The 18,573-nt window shown below is 40.6% G+C and overlaps 1 protein-coding gene across 8 annotated transcripts in view; it reads right to left on the bottom strand.

The window, feature by feature from the left end:
• SPECC1 (sperm antigen with calponin homology and coiled-coil domains 1) overlaps positions 1 to 18,573 on the bottom strand; it is a 98,074-nt gene that overhangs the window by 25,426 nt on the left and 54,075 nt on the right. For 7 of the 8 annotated variants that reach the window (XM_030472650.1, XM_030472651.1, XM_030472649.1 and 4 more), the window contains 7 exons: positions 16,483 to 18,050; positions 14,518 to 14,725; positions 13,759 to 13,832; positions 13,035 to 13,213; positions 4,052 to 4,197; positions 3,738 to 3,838; positions 2,369 to 2,450 (listed from right to left, as the gene is read on the bottom strand). In XM_030472650.1, coding sequence (XP_030328510.1) covers positions 2,369 to 2,450; positions 3,738 to 3,838; positions 4,052 to 4,197; positions 13,035 to 13,213; positions 13,759 to 13,832; positions 14,518 to 14,725; positions 16,483 to 18,050 — 2,358 coding nt within the window. Of the gene's footprint in view, positions 1 to 2,368; positions 2,451 to 3,737; positions 3,839 to 4,051; positions 4,198 to 7,364; positions 8,648 to 13,034; positions 13,214 to 13,758; positions 13,833 to 14,517; positions 14,726 to 16,482; positions 18,051 to 18,573 lie in introns of those variants that run through there. The other variant, XM_030472656.1, reaches the window with a different exon arrangement.

The following is an 18,573-nucleotide window of genomic DNA, read 5'->3' on the forward strand; positions in this document are numbered from 1 at the left end:
TCGTTCTTTCCACTCACTGTCCCTTCTTTGTGCGCATCATGAACACATAACAAACAAGAAATGGCACACAACATACTTTGTTTTGGTTTTCTACTATATATTCCAAATGTGTATGACTCTTCTAGCTCCTCATTATGCTGGATTTATGGGGAATTGCCTCAAATTTAAATAGTCACACCAGTCAGACAGGCAACCAATGAATGATTCTTGGGTCTGTTTTAAACTTAAGCAAATTCTGCTTAGAGGAACAGATCTAGTGCAAAAATGTGAATGTTATGAAGAGGAATGTAGGCTTCTTGCTAGTTTATAAGAATAGCAAAAAAAAGGCACTGTTAAATTGCCATTAACATAATTGGACTGGCTAATGGCATGGTCTAATCAGGAAGCGCTGTGCCAATCATTCAGGATGTGTTCACACATGGTACAGAAAAAGGAAGGAGAAGGAAGGATCTCAGATAGGTATAAAGGCTATTGGAAGCATCTAGATGGAAAGAAACAAGGGAGAAGATGGAGGCATATTAGGAGTCATTTGGAAAGAGAAACAGGATAATAATTGTATGAAAAACATGCAACACAAGGAAAATGCCATTCTGTTAGCACTATATTTGCACTATTTAAAGGAACTTTCTGGTTACTGGCTTGAATTATACAGTAGTGCCTGAAGTGATGCAAGTTAACAGTATGCAGCTTTGTACTTTGAGTCTCACTTGCACGAGTAATATCCTTCCTTTGACTTATTTTAGAACTCCAGGACAGAACGAGTAAACTTATGATTCTAAATTAAAAGATCATAGGCAAAGATCAGCTCTCTCCACAAAGTAATCCATTCCCCTCTCCAACGATGTAACATTTGGGTCATATTAAGGACATCGCAGAACCCTACTGTGGTACTGCTCAGATGGAATCAGCCAGAAGATTATTATTATGGAGACTACTTCACTCTGAATTTCCTTGGGGATATTTTTTAATTCAGTGTTGTTTGCATAGGGCTTGGATCAACTGCCTTCTAGGATTATTTAGATTGGAACCAGAGCTATTACAACTTTACAGTGAATAAGCCTTTACTATGGATTACTGGAACTAAATTAAACCCAGGTACAAAGACAAGCTGTAAATACAGGAACTTGTTAGATGGTAAACCATATTCAATAGATCTTCACAGAACAATTGTCTCTGGGTAATAAGAGCAATTATCCATGTCCTGAAGTGGGATATTTACTATTAAGGACTGGCATTATATTACACAGTTGACAGATTACTTCACTCTACGGTAAACTAGTAGAGATTAAAAAGGTCTTAAGTTCTCTTTAGAATCATTGTATACTCTTATGCAAGTCATTTTCTGGATGCCAACTGATACAAGTAAGTAAACTCTGTCTGTCTCACTGATAACTTCTGCTTGCTTAGCATTTACTCCTGCAGGAGAAGCCAGTAGCATAGAAAAAATGTTATTTATTTATGCTGCCATCCACCCTATAACCCATTTTGCTGTTCAGATCCAGTACCTCTTCAGCTTTGAATGATGGGGAAAAGCTTAGCAGATTAACTGAAGAGTCTAAAAATGAAGACAGGTTCTAATTTCTCTCCTGTAATAGCAAACTATTGCAGCAAATCCAGTCTACCAATGAAGAAGTTGTGATTGATGATATTTTTTTTGTCCTTCCCTGCAGTTTCACTGAGGTTTCACTATAGGAATATAATATTTCAGCTGTCCTTAAAAATTCAATAATCTGTTGTTACTAGCTTTGATTCCAATGCAACAACTACATTAAGGACTAGATAACCAAAATAAAGGGCCCTAGAGAAAATGGGAAACAAACACTGGTAGAAGAGAATATTAAATGACAAGAGAACAAAAGCAAAGTGTGAAATAAAAACAAACGCATCTCTTGAGAACTCTCAAAACAAACTATTTCAAGCCCAAATATGACTGTTCCTAAACCAGTCACATCGGTATCTGAAATGTTTGATGTATTCCAAATGAAACTCAATTTAAAAACAAATAAACCCTCAAAAGACAGTGCTTTGGCCTTGTTCCAGATACATACATGTTGAACAAAATCCAATCCTCTCCAGTTCCACAGCGTGGATTAGAGAGGTGCCATGGATACTTTGGAATAAAGAAGGCAAGTTTGTGTTGGCAAGCCATTACAAATCAGCTAATTTTTTTGTTTTCTAAGGCTACGATCAAGATGGGAATGGAAACACAACAAAATTAATAAGCTCTCTAAAACAAAGACTCTGAAGACCCTTCATGTTTCCTTTGACCATACAAGAAGAGGAACAATGGCCTAGGCAGTGGCCAACAGTTAATGACAAGCTTTTGCTGGTAAAAAGAGGCAACATCTGCATGTTTACTGCAACCTACCTGCAAGAGGAAGGTCTGAAAGATCCGCGTGTCTGGCAACACCCTTGCTGACTGGCTTGGCATTATTATAAACAGAATGTCTCTGTGAAACAAATGTACAAAAGATCATTAAAAGAATACTAGACAGCATGCTCAGACAGGTAAGCAGAAAGAAGAGATGTTTCTGCTATCTCAAGATTACAAAGCAGGTGGAGGGATACAGAAACCCTTCAACAAGGTATCAGCTGTACCTAGAGCTGCATAAATGGTTGTGAAAAATAAATGAACAAAGGGACAATATTTTTAGCTGGTAATATATTGGTTCCTGAACTATTTCACATTTCTCTTTGCATCATAATTTCCTCTTGCTAAACATAACCTAGTGTCACAAACCCAAAGTAAGGATGTCCGTTCCTAACCCTGCCTCTGTCCCCAGCACTTCGAATCGTAAATTAGAAGCATTCTTCCCTCTGCAGCCCCGGCACCACTTTTCAGCATTAACACTCCCTGAAGCCAGGCATTAACAGAAGGTTCCCAGACCTCTGTTTAATCCCATTCTTTAAACTTCCTTTGCTGATTCTTTGAAGGAAATGTGCTCACACATTTGTTAAGCAGTCTTTCAAAGTCATCTGACTTCAGAACACTCACCTAAACACTTTAGTCTCACAACTGTTTTTCACCCAGATTGAGAAGGGAACATCCTGTCGTAAATTCAGTGACCACCCAGTCAGAAAACATACAATGGCTTCTCTAGCCTAGAAAGGTCAGCAGGCTGATCGTATGCTACCTTCAGCATATGTAGAAATTGGGAAGCACAGTGCATATGCTTCTCCATCGTTCACAAAAGCACTATTTCCAATAACATTGCACCACGGGTTTGAGAATTGCTAACAGAAAGTTAACTGATGATGCAGTGACATAAGAAGTCCAATATTCCAGAGAGTTGTGATTCAATAGGAAAAAAATCCCAACTGTAAGAGCTTTTCATTCAGCACTGTATGATCTTATTGGATAACTGGGAGCATACATGCTAAAAACTTATTAACCCAGGTCTCTTGGCTCACATGCCAGCTACGTAGTTTAGTTTGATGTTTCTGGTAACTCACTCCCAATAATCGACACCTATTTTTCTGGTCAACAGTGACTAAAGTTCAGACTTGTATTCCAAAGAGTTCGCATCCGTCCACTGAGACTCTAAGCTGAAGTCAAAGACAAACGCACTTTGATCCTTTTTGTTAGTAGTACTACCGCATTTGATCTTCCACAGCAAACAAACAGATGAGCTTCCCTTTCCCCTTGTCAACATATGCATGTTGGCATGCTGAAGCTATGTCATGCTGCAGCAAACACTGCATTTTAAAACTATGAGGATAGAAAGAGCTCCTTGTACCTGCATGGGGGAAACAGCAGCTGCTGGGGCTGTCCTCACTGGAATTCCACTCAAAGGGCTTCTGGGGACTTTGTGAACCGTGATATTTTGTCCAGTGCTACCTGCAAGGAAAAAACATGGAAACATTTTATTTTCAAAACCAACTATGTCCCTCTCGTCAGAATAGGGAACCACTGACGTAGTGATATGCCACAGATAGTACTTATGTAGCAAGCACTGATGGAAAATATCTATTAAGGAGCAGCACAAAAAGGCAAAAATTACCTGCTCGCTGCTAGAAATGTTTTTTACCATAAAATACAGTGTTCAAATACCTGAGCATCCCAAGTCAAATGATTTTATCAGTGACTTCACAGTGGCTGCAGATTCTGATGGTGTAGGAGATGCTCTGCTAATGCAGACTCCTTGCCAGCGGTTGCTTGTATCTGCCTCTAGAGATTCTACCTCTTCAGCTATCAGCCTGCAAAGCAGAAACCAGATCAAAGTCAGGGGCAACAGGAAGTGCAAGCAGAGATGAAAGGTCTTTACATGTGTGGTAAGGCACATCCAACAATGCACATCATATATTGTAATGCCCAGAACATGGACCACTCAGAAGGTTCACGTTCTTTCCTTGCAATGCCTGGCAAACATGAAATCATGAAGTCTAACAAACTTTCCTGCATTGTTAACCATATCACCCCCATTCCCCATCCTCAAACAGGATGGAGAATTATCATAGAAAAAAACAGTTTGATGAGATTTGTGAGTGATCATCAATAATTACCTGAAGATGGGCTTTCAATACAGCACAGGGGCCAAGGGGCTACTGTGGTCCTCAGTGTGTAATGAGGAAAGTAACCAAAGAGAAAGATGTTATTTTACACTCTATGTTTTTAGTTGGTGCAACCACTGCTGGAGTAATTGTTACCAGTTAAAATGCCAGCATTGAAAATAAAATAAGTAACGATAGGGTTCAGATAAGAGCCATAAAAATTAAACCAGCAAACATACTTCATAAAGAAAACCTTTGGCAACCCAACTCTTACAGCTTATCAACAAGGACATCTACTGAACATATAAACCCTCAATCACAATCCTTTAGCAGCTATATGGGGGAATAAAAGCGTTAAGTGCTTCATCCTAGCAAATGCAAGAATACCAACATTCAATGGCTAGAATGAAGAGAGACAAACTCAAAATAGCATAAGGCTCATATTTTAACAGGAAGGATTGTTTAAGTTATTCCACTGAAAAGAAATTCTGAAGTCAAGATCAGGTGCTAGACTTAAAGCAGTTAGCACAGGGAAGCCCACAGCTCTGTTAAACAGCAAATGTAATCATCCAGTATAACTGCTGCCTCTAGTCACTATTTTACAGATCTGGCTGGCATTGCTTAGCACTAACACTACTTACCCAGTAGCTCTCAGGTAGATTTTGATTATAACTACTTAGCTGTAGCTTAGAAAAGCTGCAATTAATAACACAGTCTAGTCAAATAAAAAGAGAGTATTTGTACATTACTTCCTGATGTCCTGGCTGCTTAAGAAACACATGTTGATTTACAGGTGACCACTTCTTCTTTTAAGCACTGTGGACACTAAGAGCTATGTGAACACAAAACCAGAAATCATTTCATAAGAAGGTTGAAGGTCTCCACCCAGAAAGTGCCTATGGGGTTGAACAACTTCCATTGAGCTAAAAATAGAAGTCAGAGTTATCTTCTTTCCCTTTGGTATTACAGTCTATAAAATACAAGGGTCCGAAGGGTGTCAATGAATAAGAGAATAAAAGTGACTCATGTTTCTATTTTTAGCAGAGCTTAAGGAGGTGCTGTCTTTAAGCAGACATTGGCTATTTCTTTGCTAATTCATTCAAGCTCCTTGTGTGCCAGGGCAGCCTGCAAAGGCAGATGGCTAGAGAAAAAGCCATTTCAGTTCCATGCTCCATTTAATCCAATAAGGAGGAAAGGCAGATTAGGTAAAATTCACAGAGCTCTCAGGGAGCCACTGTTTTGCTGACTAACTTTAAGTTCTACCCTTCAGTTTTTCTTTTGTGGCTTCATAAAGCATAAAACAGATCAACAGGCAATAGTATCTGCACTGTAATTATACACGCAAAAGCTACACGAGTCCTGCTTCTAGTAAAGTATGGAGGAAGGATAGATTTCTGCCTCAAGACACCAAGCCACCCACTGCAATCCATTACACTTTCAAGGCTTAAATAGGCCACTATGCTAGAGTTATGTCTAGTTATCCAGGTAATAAGGGTATGTGCCAGGTTTGCAGAGTATTATCAGGATAAGAAAGGAACAGTAACTGCCTGGAGGCCAAGTGAGACTAAAGCAAGCCAGAGGTATGCTCAAGGCAGCCATCACTTCAATGGTTAGGATTTAACTCCAAGAACAGCTCAAACTTCAGACTTGTCTCCTCAGTCTAGCCTTTGATTGCATAAGGATGCAAACATGTTAAATAAAGTTAGAATAATTAGACCAGCCCCTATGCTGTGCCACAGAAAAGTCCATTGAGAAATCACATGCCATTATTCTGGCATTGTGCAGGGTAATTATGAAGATTCAAGTGCTGGAGCTACTACCGGTTCCAATTTCGTTAGGATGCTTCCTGTAATCTGAAGTTTGTATATTTGTAATAGGCTCCTAATGTACCCTGAAACAACCTCCTAGATTAAACACAATCACATCAGAAAACTGAGGCCTCTCATGCTGCAAACCTTGGCACAAAAGGCAGGAAGAATAGTGCTGAGACCCATTCGCTTCAACTAAAACCACACATGCCAGCCAACAAGCAATGGAGGGTTATGAAACCTGGTGAGTATCTTCCATTTTTAATGAGAAAAAAAATCTGTATGGTAAGGGGATGCATGTATGTGTACATATATGGGTGTCTTAAGAGATAAGCAGAAGAGTAAGAGCTTAACTTGCAGTAGCAAGCTAATTCAGGAGGACAGGATAGGAAAACATGACTTAGATTAATGACAAGCCATAACTTCAAACCAAAATTGACGCCTTGTGCACAGAATTTATTCAGCTTAGTTATAGCTTAGGTCATCCAAGAAGACCAAGAAAGCTCTGCTACAAAAAGGATTGATTTGAACAAAATGTCGTCTACTACTGTATGCTTCCCTTGAAACAAGAATGAATGGTTTATATAGATAAATGCTGCAAGCGCAGCTGGCTTAAGTGGAGCAGCTCCAGGAGGAAGCAGAGCACTTTAGCCACAAAGGAATTAAAACATGCAGTCCTTTTCACAAAACCACTGCCTAGTTTCATTCATTCATTGGCAAAAGAAGTAGATGCAGCAAGCTCTTCTCTAACAGAAAGAGTTAGTCTCCTTGTTTTCTAAGTGTGGAATATGTGGAAAACAGACCACCAACAAGGTGCAAGTCTTTGTGCTTAATGTACACATTTTGGCAACAGCAACCTCCATGTGTTTGTGAAATTTCTAAGCTGCTCTTTGTTACAGGTGGCCTAGGACCACAAAACCAGATGTTCAGAAATAATTACTCTGCAATCTAGTCTTTGCTACAGTTCCTGTTGTTGTGAATCCTCCTGAACTCCAGGGGATACAAAGAGACACACAGCTACTGATGCACAGAACGGAAGAGAGGCAAAGGGCAGGCAGCAGACAATTCCAGACACTTAAACATTTATTTGGCACTTTAATATATATTTCTTAAACATAGAAAACAACATTCAACAGCTGCCAGCACGGAAAAGAAAGGCAACACAAGTGTGCATATATGCATGCACTCCAGGAGCACGGCACAAAGGTGAAGGCCATGCCAAAGCCAGGACATCCCGCAGAATTCTCCACTAGCTCAGCCTGCTCTGAGACCAGGCCCTTGGTAGGTCTTCACATCCAGAAGGAAGGGATGGGAATCCCACAGCCAAAACATGAAATTCCAGTCCTGGAATGAATCCTGATGATCTCCTGGTAGAGATGGTGGCTTCTGAGTTTCTCTTTAGCATCCAAGTAAGGCTGTCTCCAGGTGTCTCCAGTTGGAAAGCTGAACTTCAAGTTCTCCCTGATCATCATATACTTCACCTGAGTTAAGGGCATGAGAAAGATTCCTTTCTGAGAGGATATTTACTATGGGCTTGATATATTTATTTTTGTTCAGATCTCTCCATCTGCAATTCTCACAGCCAGGACAAACCTCACATGGGACATTCTCTGTCAAAGTCATAGCAGGACATGCTCCTTGGGCCCCACCCCGCTTCCTAAGACACACCGAGTCAGACATGCCACCCAGTGGCGAGTGCCTTGTCAATACAATATTAAAGATGTGAAACCATCAAAGCAGCTGAAACCGAATAAACAACTTCATGTTTCTATTTAGCTTTCCTGCTGGATTTCAGTAACCTACTTCTTGAGCTTGTGTGTGTATATACACACATACCGATCCATATGCATATGTGTATTTAGACACAGAAATAGATCTAGGAATATAATACTAGATGGAAAATTCATAATGTGTATGCACATTACATTTTACAAGTTAGACATACACAGTTTTATTTTTCGCTTAAACTTAAAATGGCATGTTTGAATTTCTGTTTCAGGGCAAATAATCCCCATCCCTCCAAAAAGCCCTCAATTATTTCAGTTCCCCAAATCTCTAGGATTACTTCTTATGGCCTCGTTGGCTTCAGACTAATTCAGAACTTCTTCCACCTCATGCAGTCTTCTGAAACAAAGAAATAGGCTCTTCCCCATGGGGAGGAGGTGGACCTGAGCAGCATTCACACTTTGTGATACACTTGACTTTTGCAGGGCAATAAAAAGCTTGAGGTGCTTTCTCAAATTGAAACTTCCCTTTTTCAGCTGCAAGTTGAAGATATGTCCTGCGGTGTCCCACAGGCCTGGCTATGCCTCCACTCAGGGCTGTGTTAGCTGGTAGAGATCAGGCACCTATGGAGATACAGACAACAACCAGGGACGTTATAAGAAGCAATACAATGCCCATCCTGATGTATAGCTCTCTACATTACAATTAATCATCCCATCATCACTAAATAAAAAAGAGAGGGGGGGGAAAATGCTGATGGTGTTGCTAGGAAGTTTGGAGGAGTGCCTTAACATTCCACTAACTCAGCTTTGGGACATGATGAGCAAACAGCAATTACAAAGCACAAAAAAGAAATCTATGTTGCTCAAACAGGAAGAAATTAAGTATTTAAAACCAGGGAACTAATTTCAAAGGACAGGGGTGGTAGTGTTCCTGGCTTTCCTCCCATCTAATAATTTAGGACTATTCATTTAAAATGGGTACATGAACCCCTTCAGGCAACTGCTCTACCTCAGTCACAGTGTCTGTGTCAGGGTTCTTATACTGAAGGGCATGGAATAATCTCCATCCAGTGAAACAAAACCAAAACCCCCAAATAAACCTACACAACTTTGAGAACTAGTGACTTGGAGGACCCTGCTCTGACATTCTAGTTTGCTTACTTTCAGTGAGAGCAGAATGAACTATCAAACCTCTATAAAATAGAACAGCTGCAAAACACAGACACAAATGAGCAGCACATCAACACATACAGACTGACAGCAGGGTTTAATACACAGAGTACAAGCTTAATTCCAAGAGAAAAAGCGTGTAACACTGCCATGCTGTGGCATTTGAGACTTTAGGAGGAAGAACAGAAGCAAATTAGTGGGATACATCAAAATCTTCACTTTAGACTTCTGTTTGTAGATTTGGTTAGATTGCTCTATTACGCTAAGTAGTCGCTCGTGTAATTACAGATAGGATCTCTCTGGTTTCACAGTACTTCTCCCAGCCCAACTGTATTCCCTCCATGTTCTTGGTTCAAGGCACATAACCAAAATGATTTTGAGAACTTGAAGGGAAAAAGTCAAAGCATAACCATGAAACTTTCACTGCTGCTAAACAGTGTATTGCCAGAAAGGCTTAGAAATGGGTGTGTAATGAAGCCAAAAAGAGCTGTCCATTATTTGGGTACTTTCAGCAATAACTTTCTTCCTTTGTGTTACAAATCCAATATAGCTTTCTTTAATCACTGCTTAAATATTTGATTCTAAAATCAGCTACAAAATTAAATTTAATTCCAAGGTGAGTTCTTTTAAAAGATGTAACTTGCTACAGGATCATAGGGTAATTCAGGTTGGAAGGGACCTCCTAGTCCAGCCTCCTGCTCAAAGCAGGGTCAGCTATGAGGTCAGACCAGGTTACCCAGGGTCTTATCCTGTCTGGTCTTGAAAACCTCCAAGGATAGAGACTATATAATTTCCATGTCCACCACCTGTGAGGAGACAGTTACACAACAGTGGTTCGTAAAAGCTTTTGCATTTTATTGCAGAGAAGTAACATTAATTAGGATGTAAAAACATCATAGAAGACTGTTTGAAACATGAGTTAATCAATTGGTAGGTGTCAATCAGTACTAACTTGGGACAAGTTAACTCCTCTCTTCCTCATTCCATTTGTTTGATGGTGGTCCAACCTCCCCCCAACATTCTTAGTCATAGAATTAGACATTTAATCTTTGTTAAAGATGCCTTTGGGAGGCTCTTACCTTCATTCAGATGAACTCTGATGACCTCATCAGGATTTTTTTCTGCAAGTTCTTTGGCTGTTCCTGAACCAAAAATGACTTTTTGTCTGATTAGAAGAATGTAACAGTGAAATCAAACTGGAGGCAGGAACTCAGGCAGCCACAAGCAAACATTAAAATGGCAGGATGTTGTAGGAGATAAATTGGCTTCAGGATCAATTTATGAGGTGGAGTCTAATGACCCTCAAGAGATGGCTGAGATTTTGCCAAAAACCTTTGAGTAGCAGCTATCTGGAAGGTACATTTTCCAATCAGAGCTTCAAAATACAACAGGAAACTTTCACTAGGGACTGTCAGATATTCAGTTGAGTGCACAGCTGCTCAGCATTAACAAAAATGAGGAATACTTTATAGACTGTGTCAAAGTATCATGCTACAAACTGCTTCCACCAGTGCTGAGCACACATTAAAAGTCACCATAGGTACCAGAATCTACTGCTGATTCTGAGTAGTAGCATTTGTGAAGGCTGACTAAAAGCAACAATGGGAATATCCCAGAACTTTCTGGGTGAAAGAAGCTGAGGTGCTCAGGAAGACAGTGACCTCAGGAATGCAAAACCAACTGGGAATGTAGAACTAGCTCTCAGCAGCAGCTTTGGCGACTTCAAGACAAGTGTTTTATAGGTCAGTACAGTGTTAACATTTCCGTGCTTTGCCTGAACAAACCAGTGATCAACAGCTATGACTTGCATCGGCTTCATTATGTTCTCCATACCACTCCATATCACAGAAACTCTGCACTCTCTGCATGGACACCGAGTCAAATCATACTTGACACATACAGAATTGGGTCTCAACTCCTGTCTTTGAAAGAGATTAAGTATTGCCCACTGCAGACAGTGTGTCTGGCTCTATGACCAGTGCAGTACTCAAAGCAAGCTATACAGATAGTTAACAGGACACAGAGACAGACATTTATTTATACGTATGTGAAAGAGGGAGACACAAATGCCAAAACGAACTTAATTAAATGCATGTCTGAATACCTCCTTCTGGAACTATGTATGGATGGATTCTGGGGATCTCATTTCAAAAGCAGTATTTGCAGCTTAGGCTTCTTATGCCAAAGAGCTCACAATGCAGCCACGTTCCTTATACATGGAAGCTAAACATCCCAGTTTGCAAATTAGCAGGTCATCGCCTATTCAGGTTAAGTATTATCTTCAGAATAATCATATTCAGAATAATCTTCAGATAAAAAGAAAATAAAAGGAAACTACAAGTATATGATTCCCACCCTTATATATGGACCCACACTATACAAGAAAAATTTCATTAAGAACAAACTAGCAATGGAAACAACCCAGAACTTAAGTACTGTCTGGTAATCATTTTGCCTGAATACATAGTCTGTAATAGCTTTTCTTTGCACCCACTGGGGACTCTGATCATGAAACTGGAGCTTAAACACATTCCTTTATTTTTCTGAAGTGTTTCTATTTCTTCAGCCCAGGAATTCTGATCCGTACACCTCCACACAAAAGCCCTCCCATCCTTTTTCTATCATCTACTGTACAGCTGCTTGTGGCAACTCCTGAATGGAAAACAGCGAGCAAGTATGTGCAACAAAGCCAGACTGTTACTCCACCTGAAAGAAACGACAGGATTCACTGTGTTCCCATGGCTATTCTGCCAGTGGTCATGAATCTACCAGGAGAGAGATTCAGTGGAAAAATCTAGAGGAGCAAAATTAATTTGGCACCCATTTTTGATGAACAGTATGACTGGTTTGTGTTATTTTGTCTTTCTTCATTCCCCCTGTACAATTTTTCATCACTGTAGCTCTGCTTGCTCTACTTGCATCAATGCAAAAGAAGAGCAAAGCACTGTCTTCATTAGACATTTTGGTTCTCTCTTCTAATACATCTTTTGTTTTCTGTCTCTTATTCAGTACTTCAATTGTAGTAGGAGTTTTGGAATGAAAGGTGGTACATGCACTGCATAAAAGCCACACTGTAAGGCATCTGTACTGGTTCCAGATTCAGTTGTAGAAGTCACTTTGTTCTTACCATGACACAGAGGGAAGCCCCACACATACAGCTTACCATGCTGGGGCATATCTCTGAATGATTCACAATTACTGTTCCCCCTCCAACCACCGAGACTACAGCAAGTGTTTTACAGGTGGGTCCACTGCATGACAAAATCACTTCTGGGCTAAATGCTAACCCAGGCCACAGTCCAGACCGTTTAACACAGCTAATCACATAACAGGTTTCAAATGAAGGACAGGAGATGTGATATAAGGAACCCTAGTACTTGCATTGATCACTCAATCAACACGTATCAGACTTGCAGAACAAAAGTCCAGCTAGTCCTCATTTTAATTTCAACATATACAAGTCCTTGACTCCTCTCAAGTTAAGTAGTTCTCTTCTGGATGTAGCCAACCAAACTTTTCATAGATGGTTTAATACAGCTGCACAGAGAATTATGAAGGCAACAAACCACAACAGAATACTGTATGAATACAAAGCTGCAGGAATATATTGGCAATTGTCATTACTTAATATTAAAACCTTCATGGCCTAGTTGACAGAATTAGATTGCCCAAAAGAAAAAGAACAGAAACATCTTAGAATAAGAGACAACAAAATCTGGCAGAAGAGTTAAAAACAGACAACGTGCACATTCAAGCCAATGAATCGTTATTGACAAAGCACTGTTTGCACGCATGTTAGCAGTCACAGATCAAATCCCAGCCTTTGTAAGTAACCAACCTGTTGCTGCCCTTTATTTCATCCAGCTCCTTCTGCAGCCTGGCACTCTTCTCCTCTTCCTCCTGAAGCTTCCTCTTTACCACACGGAGCTCCTGCTGGGCTTCACACTTAATATCATTGGCTACAACCACTGCAGTCTGTAGATCAGCTTGAAAACGCCTCCACTCTTCTGTATCTTCCTAGAAAGGGCAATCAGAATCCTAAACTGTTTGCTGTAAAAATGCACCTGCTTGAGCTGAGCACTTATTGGTTGATCTCTCTTGCAGTGATCACAAACAACCAGGGTTTCATGACAGTTTCCAGATAATGCTGAGGTCAAAGTAAATACTTGCCTCTTTACACAGTATTGACAAGATTGCCAAAGGAGAAACTGATGCTAAGCTCTCCAGTACAGAAAGTAAATCAAAGTTCTTCCTATAGCTATTGATCATTCAGACTTGTGATAATGCTACAGGCGTTGTTGTTGAAAAGAGCTCATTGCTACTGATAATTCATGAAGCAGGAATGGCTGTTCCAAAGTAGAAGTTTACAGGTAAAAAAAAGCAAAAGTAATTTGTAAAGGATGTATTACATTTTTCCTTCACAGGCAAAAAACCAGCTAGAAATAAGTGAAGAGAATGGAGAATGAAAGGATGTAGAACTTTCTTGGAAAGTACAATGCTTCTCTGAATCCAGTATTGCAATAAAAGCTCAGCTTAGCTTTGTCAAGGAGTCAAAGTCTTACCTTCATTTGCTTAGTCAGAGCCTTCAGCTGCCTCTCTGCATCTTGTTTTTGTTCTTCCAACTTCATTGCTTTACCTAGGAACAGTAGAAAAGGGAAAAGATTATTAAACACATACAAGCAAGGCTGAAAGGTGAAAATGGGAGGGCAGAACAGCCTATTTGGTCTCCCTTCTAGTAACACTACTAAATAGATTAAATAGACTCTGTCAATGGATCAAGAATGGAATCAACAGTAGATTTATTACTCAAATATCTCTGAAACAGGTCATTATTTTGAGGCATTAAGCCAGGCTTAGATTTACAGAATCACACATCCAGGATCACTTACTCCACACACTCCCCAGAGTGAGACGTGTCCCTCATTCCACCAGGTGGCAGCTGCCCCTCCACAACACAAAAGCAACCTCGACTGAACAGCTCTTACTAGTGCTTTGTCCTAAAAGCTCTTTAAAAGGCCAATAATTCCACTTTCTAGAATGGGCAATACAAACTTCACCGAAGAATGAGGCTTGGGGACTGTCTCTAATATTATTTCTATGGCACTAACTTAAAATAGTGACTTTTGTGCATGAACAGAAAGGATTGGAACATGATGGTCTTTAAGGTCCCTTCCAACCCAGACCATTCTATGGTTGGCCCAAATTGGAATATTTCTAAAGTGAGGCCCTTGTCACACATCAAGACATGCCTCCTCCTCCCTGTTGCAGCTATAACTGAGCCCCCTAAGTTCACTTAAACCCTTTGTTTTGGCTCCACCTACTTTCTAGCTCACTGATGAGCTGGTTATTGTGAAGTTTTATAGCACGATGTTGTTCCACCTGGTCCTCCAGTTCAAAAATGGTCTCTTTCAGGTTTTTTATATCTGCTTCATTCTCGGATGTTTTTTCCTGCAGCTTCTGGCTGGTTCTGCTCAGTTGCTCAGCCTGTCGGTCACACAGCTCCTTCAGCTGACCACACTCATTCTCAGCCTGGAGGAGAGCAAAGCAAGCTGCAAGTCTGTATTTCTTAAGAGTTATCACTCATTAGAGACTTTAATGGGCATCTCATGGACTTAAGAATCAAACCTGTATTCTAAGCATTGTATAAACTGAGCTTCAACCAAGACAGTTTCAGGAAACATGAGCTATGAATGTCAGGTTTATTTCTTGGTAACAGAGATAGGAAAACAAGATGCTACAAAGGAAATCAAATTTCCTATATGATTAAGGTAATGAACCAAGAAGAATTATATTCCTGGAAAGCTCCACATCTATGTATCACATTATGAGAGCGATACCATGGCCTAAGGGCCACAATGATGATCAGTTCATCCACATTAACAATTTTGCTGCTTCTACCATGTGCATTTTCAATGGGTTTTGAAAACATATGTAAGCAGAGCAAGTTACTGCAGATAAGCATATTTCTGGATATAGGACATCTGGAATTACTGAAGAGGGAATCTGCTGCACTTCAGTTTATTGGCTGAGGCCTACAGATCAATGTTTCCAGGTTTGGGGGGAGATCTCTGCGTACAAACAAGCAAGAGAAAGCAAGGTGTGGGCTGCCAATTCAGTGAGCAGCACTGGCACAGCCTGACTGAAGGGCAGCTTTACAGAAGCCTGTGGTCTCATTTGGGTGTCACAAATAGCCAATGATTCAAAACAGCTTAATTTGAGAGAAAGGAAGAGTAAAAAGGAGGAAATCTGTGGTTTCCAAACCAAGCAATAAAAGTTTGGTACAGAGTCTGAGCACTCAGCAGTTTTTCATTTATTCTTCGTAAACTGCAGCTCCAGTAAGCACTTGGGAGCTTCCTCTACTAACTCCATTTGCTGTGGTCACCTATTTAAGCTGAAAGGATATCTGGCTTTTCTAAATCACTCAGACCATGCGGGTGCTTTTTGGCAACACTCTCTCCCTCTTCACCTAGCCAATTTTGCCATTCCTGATCCCTTCCCCACACAGGAAGGGCTGCACACACTATCACTCTTTCTGCAGTGGTGGGACATAGCCACTGGCTTGTGCTTTATTAACACTTGTTCTACAATGCTTCACACTGCAGCTCTCCTCTGAACATTCAGGATCACACAGAAAATATAAACAGTGACTGACTTGAGCTTGGAGCAAAGCTACAAAACTGCCAAATGAGGCAGAGAAAAACTGCTCTGGAATAAATCTTTTTTTTGCCATTACTTTACCTATTCCCAAACAGAATCTTCTGGAGCTTGACCATGCATTAGTCATGTTGCTGTAAGTATCAGCTTCTCTAAGGATTAGCTCATGGGTTCTCATGAGCAATGACACCTATAGTTCACTACTAATTAATCCTGATTAATAATTCAGAATTTAATATTTGCTGCTATTTACTCATGCCCTTCTTTCCATGTGGATTACCCAGTAATTTTCACTAGAATTTGTTCACACAAAGTAATTTTCTATTTACCTGTTCTTTGCTCCAATGTTGATAAACCCAATTCTATTTACCAATACAGTAAAATCTGCAGAAGATATTAGGGGAAATGAGTTTGGAATTTATAAATGAGCTACACTAACAGTTATTCCTGGGAAAACATGCATATAGCAGCACAGACCATCATATGACCCCAACTTCCATTCAAAGCTCATTCATTCAATTTAAGTTCTGGAAACTTATAACCAATGGCTCAACAATCTAAAGACCAACAACTACATATTCATAGAAGGACAGACAAACAACCATCACATTTTACAGCTGTTACTGCTTTACCTTAGATAGCAGACCCTGACTGTGCTTCAGTTCACTGTTTGCCTTCAGCAGCTCTTGTTTAAGCTCAGTGCAAGATGATTCCAACTGGTCCTTTTCTGCACGGGCTACTTTCAGCATCTCTTGCACCTCGGAGTTGTCAGTAGTACATCCCATCACATTGATTTCGGCAGCCTTTTGTTTCTCACTCTCTAGCTGAGTTTTGAGAGAGCCATTCTCAATTTTCAGACCTTCTAAGGCAATTTTACAGTCCTCCAGAGTTTTTGTCATTGTGCTGTTGTTCTGCTCTTCCACTTCTAGACGTTTAAGCAGCTTCTCATTTTCTTCTCTTAGGCTTTTAATCACCTCCTGGGCATCCTGATGCTCCCTTTCTAAGCTTCGTAGGCTGCTGGTTAGCTGTTGCTGAATGTTGAGCAATTTCTCTCTTTCAAATTGCGCTTTTTCAAGAACTTCTGCACATTTCTGTTCCAGCTCAAGGACCTTCCCCTCCTGAGCTCTGCTTTCTTCGTTCTTGGATCTCTCCTGGAGGAGAGTCATTAGCTTCTCATTTTCTTGGCTCAGCTGTTCTGCCCTATCTCTGTGTTGATGAAAGGAAGTCTCCAGGAGAGCTTTCTCCTCCACTAGCTTCTCATTTTCTGTTGTCAGCTCCTGTACCATTTGCTGTTGATCTGACAGCTCCTGCAAAGTGGCTTGTAATTCTTCTGCTGTGCTGTGGTGATTCTCCTCCATCTTCTGTATCTTCTCCGTAAGGGACGCAACAGAAAGGTCACTAATATTGTTTGGAGAACTTCCTGTAGTGGAGCATTTGGAACCTTTGAAGTGGTTGCTGTTGGAGGATGTTGGCCTGGAAGGTACATCTGCTATATGTTCAAAATCAGATGCATCGGGCGACAAGGAAGCTTTAGTCACATCACTGCTGGAAGAACCCGAATTGCGCAGTGTCCCCCCATTCACGTGCTGCCTGCGCTCATCCATTTCACCTCTCGACACATTTTTTGATGGACTTCCAAAACTGGACTCTTGGGTAGTTGGGGTTGGGAGGCTGCTGTTGCCTCCACTGCTTGTTGTTGTGTCTGAGAGAGAAGAGTTCTCTAGATAAAGCAGTTTCTCTTTCAAGACACGATTTTCTTCTCCCAGGCTAGCAAGCTCTTTCTGAAAAGTCCTGTTTTTCTCCTGTAGGGTCCGTATTAATGGATCTATGTCAACAGGTGACACTGTTTCTAAATTCTGGTTGGAAGCACCCATTCCTTCAGCATTAACTGACCCTTTCTCTCTGCATTTCTTCAATTCACAACGGAGTTTAGTGATTTCAGAATCTTTAGTCTTTGCTTCTGCCAGGAGTTCTTTAACCTGAGATTCCAGAACAGCCTTGTCACCACTTTCATTCTCCTGCTTGGACTTGCTAGTGGGGCGCACGTGTTTGGTAGGAGTCGGTGTACCAGAAGAGGTGGGGCTGGGTTGTGTTTTCCTAGTATTAGCTTGACCACGCAGGACAGCTCTCTCTCTGGATACAGAGGATGCTATTTCCCGGGGCGCTGGAATCCCCGAGCGCTTTGCAGCTGACACTGTTCCTTGGAGACAAAGGGATAAGGCAAAGTGAGTGAGTTCATAAAGAAAACAAGTCACACAATACCCCCACTAGAGCCTAGAGCAGTGCTGGAGAAAACACCTGAGTGTTTGAATAGGTTCAATCACCTGAGTGTGTGGATTCAGGTTTCAAAGGCTTCTACTATTTTGCATTTCTTCCTCTCTCCCTCCCCAAAGGAACAGTCTGATGAACTTTTTCCCAGTGTAATAATACATAGATGCTGCAACCCATGAAGCACAGCCCCCAATACCAGGATATTATTTGAAAATAAGAGTTCTTTACTTTGTGAAATGCTGAATTTAAGCCCATTAATTTCTGGGGAAAAAAGTTCAGTAACTTATAAAAAGATACCCTCTTTGAAAAACATGTATTTTTATCACACGATTATTTTATCACACAAAGTAGTTACATTATGCTCCATTTATGCAGACCATCATAAAAAGGGTCTGAAACATTCATGCTGATTCAGTGAAACACAACTCCTGGCACTGGCAACACCGAGACAA

This window comes from Strigops habroptila (genome assembly GCF_004027225.2).
Source record: "Strigops habroptila isolate Jane chromosome 13 unlocalized genomic scaffold, bStrHab1.2.pri S16, whole genome shotgun sequence".
NCBI classification, from domain to species: Eukaryota; Metazoa; Chordata; class Aves; order Psittaciformes; family Psittacidae; genus Strigops; species Strigops habroptila.